At 34.2% G+C, this 9,377-nt stretch overlaps 1 protein-coding gene across 11 annotated transcripts in view; it reads left to right on the top strand.

The window, feature by feature from the left end:
- The first annotated feature begins 1,937 nt into the window (after nucleotides 1-1,937).
- The window catches only part of LOC108687174 (RNA-binding protein squid-like), an 11,874-nt gene continuing 4,434 nt past the window's right edge, over nucleotides 1,938-9,377 (top strand). For 3 of the 11 annotated variants that reach the window (XM_018192801.1, XM_018192804.1, XM_018192799.1), the window contains exons 1-7: nucleotides 1,940-2,258; nucleotides 6,083-6,118; nucleotides 6,531-6,571; nucleotides 6,816-6,943; nucleotides 7,191-7,337; nucleotides 7,430-7,561; nucleotides 7,953-8,214. In XM_018192801.1, the coding sequence (XP_018048290.1) occupies nucleotides 2,128-2,258; nucleotides 6,083-6,118; nucleotides 6,531-6,571; nucleotides 6,816-6,943; nucleotides 7,191-7,337; nucleotides 7,430-7,561; nucleotides 7,953-8,214 (877 nt within the window). In that variant the 5' untranslated portion in view covers nucleotides 1,940-2,127. Of the gene's footprint in view, nucleotides 2,259-6,082; nucleotides 6,119-6,530; nucleotides 6,572-6,815; nucleotides 6,944-7,190; nucleotides 7,338-7,429; nucleotides 7,562-7,952; nucleotides 8,215-9,377 lie in introns of all 11 variants that reach the window. The other 8 variants (XM_018192800.1, XM_018192797.1, XM_018192803.1 and 5 more) reach the window with 8 other exon arrangements.

The raw sequence follows: 9,377 nt of genomic DNA, 5'->3' as shown, positions 1-9,377 counted from the left end.
ATTATTATATTATAATTATATTATTATAGATATATAAATTTCAGTATAAAAACACGTTACAAAAATGTATGTGTATGTATGAAGTATGATATTAATATGTAGTCATATATGTTGTATGTGATGTGTCATATATGTAAGTTCTATTAAATCGATAAAACAGATTCCCTAATGTTTTATCCACAGATAATTATGCTTTGACCAAAGTGAGATAAAAACGTTTCCTGTAATATCACGCAGAAAGAAACCAGCTCTATTCATGCAGGATAATGTCTACGTGGTTCTTTTCTATGCTATTTGACAAGGACGATCAAAGACTGGAATTCAGTTGATTCTTATTTCAAGACCGTCTTAAATAATGTCTTAAAACTAATTCAGTCCTCTAATTGGTTCGTGACACCAAGACAGAACTTATTTAAGACGGTCTTGAATATATAATAAGAACTGACTATGAATACCGGCCAAAGTTGATTATTCATCTTTGTCTAATCCATGTCGTAATAGTATGGAAAAGAACCACAACGTGGACATTATCCTACGAAGTTTGGTATACGAATAAAAAGGCAGGGATGTCCACTCTCAAGTTTCTTTCTGTGGGTATGATTAACATAATGTTACAAATACTTTAAAGCAATTTTTGATTGGTCAATTTGTAAAATTCTTTTCTATACTTGATCAACCAAACGTATCAAAGCATTTTTAGCGAGACTTTGATTGCAGCCTTATCCAATGTCGCGGATTTATAGATGGCGTTATCCGCGCCAACTCCAGCGTCATAGCGAGAGAAAGACGCATTTTTTGTGGCCATCTACAAACATCACCGATGCAACCAAAAATGTCATGCCGTTGTATGCTGCTTGATTTCGTTTCGCCAATTGTTTCAGAGATCTATATTACAATAAATCTACTTGTCTCGCGTATTCCAGTATTGTTTTATAGTTTTTGAGAAGTAAATGAGCGTGGATGAAATCACAGCAAAATTGAGCGGGATTCTTGGCGATCTTCCATTGGTCGATAGTCGAGAATAGTGTCTTTCAGCGATTTCATTGGCTATCTCTCTCTCCCGCCAGTCGCGTCGCGTGACCGAAATTTCTGATGCGTATAGTGCTAAATCCGTCTCTTTTCTTCCATCCCTTCCTTCCCCCCATTTACTTCTCCCACTGATGACGCATTCTCTAACCATCGATCCGAACGCATTCAGGAACGTAAAAACTAGACTTATCTTGGTTCCCATTTTTTTTCACAGCGAACAAAACTTTTTATTTATTAAAAAATTTTGCTATATAACTGTTTACAGATCTCGCTAATGATAAATCACTTCTAAAATAATTCGGTATGAAGTATTATAAATTAAATGTTAAAAAATTTAGAAAACAAATTTAATATAAAGAGATTCTACTAATTATAGATCTTAAATTTTTTAAAATTTCAATATTTAACAATACTTATATATATTTTTAAATAGTTCAATATTTTTAGAAGTAAGACAATAATTCGATCTAAAAGCTAAGTAAAATAATTTTTAATTACCTACGACTGATCATATTTTAATAAACGATTCAACATAAATAATAAAGTTTAACAGACGAAACAAAAGCTATTAATTCAAGCCGAATGAAGTTCTGTTAAGACGTTCTCGCTGTTTACATTCATGAATGAAACTCATTGAATGAATGCTTAATGAAAACACATTTTCATTCACGCAGGGAACAATCGAGGAATCTAACAATAAGTCAAATTAGAAAAAAAACATTTTACGTTATTTTTCATAAGATTAACGTGAGAACATAACGTTAGATCGCGTTTGGTCGTAAAAGGGATTCACGATATTTACGGATCGAATCCGAGGGTACCTCAGACATGTCGAACGATCCTGAGCGAAGCCACGTGATTGGTCAGCAAAGTCGTACGTCCCAAGATGCCTCGCGCGTAAATTGCCGGCGGGAGGACCTCCGGGCTGCGCACGACGCCGTACTTTCTTCTCCATTGGGTAGTCGAAGAGAACGGCTGCGTAACGAGCTATCTACGATCATTCGAGTGGCTTTGTGCTCACACAGTGCATCGTGGTGTGCCGCGTAACGTAACCTACGCGGGTAATCCGGTAATATCGACAGATAAAAAGCAGACGCGATGGCCGATCAGGAGAACAAGGATTTCAGCGACGACATCGCGGAACAAAACTTCGCAGAGCAGAACGGCGAGGCCGAGAACAACGGCGAGAACAACGTCGCAGAGAACAATCAGGAGTCGCAAGAAGACAGGTAATTCTCCTCCCGGGTCTCCTGTTTGCTCGCCCCTCTCGTACCGCAAGCTAATTAATTGTCCCGGATTGCGCGATCGCTTCGTACTTCAGGCGCGTTATAGCCCGGCGATCGCGCGAATCGGCGATAACTTCGCGACAACGCGGCCGACCGGGCCGCGCGCGCGCGCGCGCGAACGAGCGAGCGAGCGAGCGAAGCGCGTCGGCACGCGTCTCACAAAATGGCGGAGGCGTTGCGTTCCGCCGCGGAACGTAATCCGTTCGCATCGACGTCACGACGAACGCCTACGTTTCGACGACACGACCTCGTCGCTTCTCCGTGGCGCGCCGTGTACGCGAACACCCATATTTCGCGGTGATTCTCCATTCGCGATTAGGATCCATTAACGAAAGAAGCCGGCGGCAATAATGGCGGTGTAAGAACGAGTGGAGGCGCCGGCAGCGGCTCCGGAAAGGGCGCGCCCGAAGCGTCGTAGCGTCATAAGAGGGAGAGAGAGAGAGAGAGAGAAGGAACGAGAATAGAAACGATGTTGTGCGTAATAATGTCGAGGAATCTTCCACACAGCACGTACTGTTTTCGTGCTGCGCGAAAAAGAACGGAAATTTGCACGTTTGCTATCTGGGCGCGCTCCGTTACAAACTTCCGTTGCAAACACGTGGAAATCTTTGTCCCTTGTAGGCTCGCAGAACCGAGTTACTTGAAGCATTGGATGAATAAAAAAAAATGTTAGTACTGTAAAATAAAAATAGAATTAATTCCAGTAAAAGAAATATATTGGAAACGAAGAAATATCACTCAAAAAGAGGGCAATGCGCCGAAAAAAGTCCCGCCTCGTTGACTGTGTTCTATTATTCACTGTAGGTATTGAAAATCTGTATATATACATATATATATATACATATGTATATATATATATATATATATACATATATATACGTAATGAGTTATAGATTTTCAGTATTCAAGATGAATAATGGGACGCAGTTATTACGCACTTCACACAAAATGTGTGTTGGTGGATCTTAAATTCTCGTCTGCCATTGTCTCGCGCTGCTCTCTTTTCTTTTTCCTCTATTCCTTTTTTTTTTCAGCGTAACGGATCTCGAGCTGGATGAATTTGACCAGAAACTTCCTTTCCTCCAATTTCAATAAAAAAATACAAGACATCTGTGTAAATAAAAAAATTACCTAAAAAGTTATAATTTTGCGATTCTGCGCGCGTCCCGTTTTTTATTTCTCCCGTTATATTGTTCATATTGTATATCAAGGGAATTTTGATATTTATTTTTCTTTGTATCATTTTTTTATAATTTTTATTTGCTCTTCGTATTTCTGCAGCCTTGGATTTTTGCAAATTTTTACGCTATTTGGGATATCTTTTTGCAAAAAAGGGTAAGCATTGGATTTATTTCAATTTCACAAAAGTATATAGAATGTTTCAGGATATAAAATTCAGGAAGCGGACGTAATCTTCAAATTCTACTTAATGTAGGTAAATTGAAATATAATAAAATATAAACAATTAATCTATTGCCTCGTTATAGAATAAGATGCATTTTTGCAATAATGTTGACTGAATATGAATTTGAAGATACACCTCCTTGTCCTCCTCCTATCCTATAATTAAAAATAAAAATGTTCAAGGGACACGAGTTTCACGTGTATAAAATAACGGAAGTAAAACAGCCAAATGCCGGCGCTCCACTACGTCTTGAAATATAATAATCAAAGATTTAAATGAGATAATGCATGCTATATTACGCAAAAATAATTTAAGACACCACTATATAACGGCGACTAAAGGCGCTAGTTTATAAATTTATATGTGCTGTTGTTGCGAGGTATAACATTTATCTGTTTTTGAAATTTTTCGTAATTTTGTGTATTAAACTCCTTGTTTTCTATCCCTATCTAGTTAATGATATAATTGTAGTTCTCTGTAATTGATAAAGAGAAATTGTGGGTTCTGCAGTCGATCAATTTTTGCGAACGCAACATCATAAGCAAATAATAATCCGTAATGTTTTTATAGAGCCTAAACTTTCGAGTACATTTTTTGGCCAGCCGAGTCTTCTATCCTCGTACGGTTCATTGCAGCTGAATTATGGTAAACAGTCAATTGATTTACGATTGACAAATACGTACACTTACATGGGATCGACGTGAACCGCAAAACCTTGCAGTGATTTCCGAGTCCTAATTATTGCGAGAAGTCTACTTCAAGTTCAAGTTCGTCACGTTCCGTCATGACACAAGCACTGGAACTCAAATTAATTTCGTCAAATCGATAAAGTCTCGCACAGACACACACTTGCCTGCTGGGTCACGCGTAGAGTAATTTCCGATCCAAATGCTGTTTGGGCGTGACCAAAGCACAAAATCATAGGGACAATGCGAAAACGTCCAGTAGGTCGGAACGCCATTTAACCCCAGTTTATGTGGCTTGATCTACAGGTGATCGACAACGGTTTTCACATGGCGGGCGGCTCACAGGTGGAAAACGTCACCCGACCAGCAACTGATTACCGGCGAGTGACTGGTGCCAACGGTATTTATCACCAGCCATAAATAAAAAATAAAGAGTCAAATATAATAAGTAAATCAATTAATCGTGTTGACACTGCCAAAAACAAAGTCAGAGCAAAAACCGAGCTTGCAGCTCGTTGTTAGAATGCAGAAAACGAATGAAAAAAAATATATATATATAATATATATCAGAAATTGAAACCATTCTTGCATTACATCGCAATTTGTCTATGAGCGTTGTAAACAAAGAGAGAGAAAGAATGAGAAAGAGACAAATATATAAATAAACACGTACATGTAAAATATAAATAAATATCCCATATTGTATCCATCTATATTATATCCATATAGATATGTCGATCGAAAATATCAAGAGTTGTTTTATCATTTAAATCGTAATGAAAACAATCTTTTTAGCTTTTCGATATAGAGTTGCAGTCTATCCTAGCATATACCATATTCTTTGGGCCAATCTGCAGTCAGTAACCACTTGGAAAAATTAAATTCTTGTTTCCCTTAGGAGCAGAGCTGTGATATGTCTACTGGAGTTGTCTAACTATTGCTCGGGTTCTCACACAAACGTCGATGAATAGTACCTTGTTCTCTCGATGCATTGATTTTTTACATACCTATATACTTTTTTCCAAGTTTTCTTTTCGATTTTTTCTTTCTTTTTTTTTTACAATTGAACATTCAAATCAAGGTTTCTATGGTGTGAAAAGCAGTTCTTCTCTGGTTGTTTCTCGTAACTTTATACAAAGGACAGATGCATATATCGTAAGCTATCTTTATCAATTCTCATTTATTCTAGGAATGGTATTCTATACTCTTGTAATTGCTTTGCATTGTAATTATGTTATCATTGTAAGAAGATTTTTCTAAATTTCGATAATGGGCGATCTAATTAGCCGTAGATTAAATGCGTTTGTTTGTCGTAGATATATATAATTATACATAGTCTTTACATATGTGCGATGTTTAATTGAATAAAATATTCTTCATTTATATAAATCTTTTTGATGGTCGATACAGTGCCCCTTTTGCGAATGACACTACAGGTCTGTTACGTTACTTGCATATCGTCTGCATTCAATTTTTTCATACCTTAACACTGATTATATAGTCTTTCCAGGGGTCAAGTCGACATTTTTTTTTTTTTTAAATAATAATAAATGGGATTTTTAGATTTTTTTTTTTTCGTTTTTTAAAAGTTAAATTCTCGTTTCGATCTTAATCCTTTATATTAATACGTTCGAGAAATTCACTTAGTGAAATAAATTCGTTCCGTTGCTTTGCAGGTCGGCCGGGGCTAACCAGGATTCTCTGAACGATAGGTATTTTCAAACTTTATTATATTTTTCTTATTTTTTTAGCATGTCGGTGTTAAGAGTGAAAGAAAAGTTGCGCGACGATACGAAACGATGAAAACTACTTGATGCTCAAGTTGTGTATTCGAGTAATAACAGACTATGACCATTCCGTAACTTGTAACAGTCACTTGCGAAAGAGGCCCAAATACATTTCCATCTTCCGTTTTCATTACAGATAACTTTTTTGCGCGCAGTTGCAGAGATTTGAGAATTTGCCAACATCGTAAGCCCGAATAGCAATCCTATTTAGATGATAAATCGTGAATTTCTCTTTACGAACATTCGGTTTTGCAATAATGATTAAAGACTTAAGACGAATGTCTTTCATTCTCTCTTATTAATTTTAATATTTTTCTGTTTTCCTTTTCTTTCGCAGGAAATTATTCGTCGGTGGTTTAAGCTGGGAAACGACAGACAGTAAGTAACTTTTTTTTTAAACTTATACTCTTTTAAAAATTTATTTTCTTTATAAAATCTTAGAAAAATAAAACAAAAAAGATCAGCGATGATGATTTATTTCTTTGCCCTTAGGACACCTTTGGATGACAATTGTCATGTGAAAAGAACTTTTTACTGAGCTTAAATTACAATATTGTTTATATAAATATTTTTTAAACGATTTAAAGAATTCTTATAAAGTGATTATTTTATACATTTTTAGAGGAATTGCGAGAACATTTCAGCGCATATGGTGATATTGAAAGCATCAATGTCAAGACAGATCCAAATACGGGACGATCGAGAGGATTTGCCTTCATTGTTTTTGCTAAAGCTGAATCTCTTGATAAGGTATTCAATTTTGTATTTTATCGCAACGGAAAAATTATATAATATTTATTATTACTAATTTTAATTATGTTACTGTTTATCTTTTACATACATGATACTTAAATGATGATAATTAAAAAGTCAGTTCTGCTACTGAATGCATGTGACGATAATTCTTTTTTCTGAAGTGTTTTTACAAACAAATTTTTATAATATTTTTTAACGAATTGTTTACCAAATAATTAAATAAGAAAAAATAATTTTCCAGATTATGTCTGCTGGTGATCATGTTATCAATAACAAAAAGGTTGATCCTAAAAAGGCAAAAGCCAGACATGGGAAAATATTTGTCGGCGGGCTTTCGACAGAACTTTCCGATGATGATATTAAGAATTTCTTCTCACAGTTTGGAACTGTAAGTACTTTAGCGTTTCTGTATACTTTAACTTAAATATCCTTAAACAAGAGAGTCCTCTTATTAATACAAAAATCTAAAAAATTTTTTAGATTGTCGAGGTAGAGATGCCGTTCGACAAAACAAAAAATCAGAGGAAAGGATTCTGTTTCATCACTTTTGAATCTGAACAAGTGGTGAATGAACTGTTGAAGACTTCGAAACAAACGATAAATGGTAAAGAGGTAAGTAATGATTAAAAAATCGAATTATTTCGAAGCTTTAATAAAATATTTGTAAAATCTATTTTAAAATATTTAGATTATTATTTCTAAAATAAATGTATGATTTCACATTTTATTTTTTTCTAAGACGATAAAAAGACCGATCGACAAAAATGAAACAAAATTTAAATTTTTAATGTAGATCTCATTGCGACTAATTTTAATAATATTATATTCATCTTTTACGTACATGGAATGTTTATATTGTTAGTTCTATGTATTATTAAATGCATGTAACGACAAAATTTACAAACATTTTTTATAAACAAATTTTATAACATATTTTTTAACGAATTATATCGCTAAATAATTAAAAAAAAATAGCAATGATTATATTTGAAATATTAAACAGGTTGATGTAAAGAAAGCAACACCCAAGCCCGATGGAATGATCGGTATGCGCGGTGGACCCGGCGGCCGTGGTAGTCGTGGCGCCAGAGGTGGCCGAGGTCGAGGATTTGGTCAAGGTGGATGGGGACAGGGTGGTTATGGCGGTGGTTACAGTGGTGGCTACGGTCAAGGAGGATACGGCGGTGGCTACGATGGATACGGATACGATTATTACGGTGGGGGTGGGTACGGAGGTTACAGCGGCTACGACTACAGTGGATACGGTAATTCCATTAACTATTACTAAAATCGATGATAAAATGGGCATATGATGTGCCGATCATTATCAAGATTTATTTTGCTTTTTTCTCGTGTGTCTTGTTTTCCTTCGAAAAAGAAGCTATAAATAATAATTAACGGCAAGATTATTCGTTGTTACCGTCCCAGTGTATTCGGTAGGCGATTATGACAAAAATTATAGATACCTGAGGAAAATATATGCATATTATGACTGATTTAATTCCTTTGTCGTGCATTCAAATTGCTTAACTTCTCTTCATTTTTTTTTTTATTAATCCAAACAGACTTGTGTTTACTTAATGAAATATAAATTTATATTGTCAGCTTCGTTAAATATGTATTATTCAACAGTAAGAGGAAATGGAATGATCAGAAATTTTATGTATGTATTATACTGGGTATTAAGTTTTAGTATTATAGATATAAGTAGGAATACGAGTGCTGGTTTATGGACAGATCAGTAACAATTCTAATTTGTTCATATTAATACATTTAAAAAAACATGTATTTTAACTATTTTAACTTGAATAATTTTAATTTTATAGACTCCAAAAAAATTATTTTATTAATTTTATCATTGATATGGTACTTCGTTACTTATATAAACCAGTGACTCGAACTTATGAAAATATTTTTCGAATTATGTTTTTTCAGTATATTACAACATAAATCTGTAACAAATCCGATTATTGAAAGGCTACATATAGAATGAACATAATTCGAATTATTTTCTACTTTTAATCTATTTTAAAGCACTGACTGTTTATCGCATTATATTAATCTATACATCATTTGCTAAATTATATTCTTTAATATTCTACTAATATTGAAATTGTATATACATATACATGTATAAATAAGCAATTAACAAAGTTAACATAAGAAAAAATATAATAGGTAACAATGAATGTGTGTGTGATGTTTAATGTCACGTTTGCGTTTTATAATATTTATCGATATATTATCACATACAATTAATCAATAATCAATCGATGTAAGTATTTTCTTTCAGATAAAATTTTGATAAAATTACAATTATTTTATATATCGATATACGTAAAACAATGATTTTTGAAATGATGGATTTAATAACTTTCAACATTTCATATGTTCATTTATTGATATGAATTTTTTTTTTTTTTTTTTT

Source organism: Atta colombica, unplaced genomic scaffold (genome assembly GCF_001594045.1).
Source record: "Atta colombica isolate Treedump-2 unplaced genomic scaffold, Acol1.0 scaffold200, whole genome shotgun sequence".
NCBI classification, from domain to species: domain Eukaryota; kingdom Metazoa; phylum Arthropoda; class Insecta; order Hymenoptera; family Formicidae; genus Atta; species Atta colombica.
This window is presented reverse-complemented; position numbering and strand designations above follow the sequence as displayed.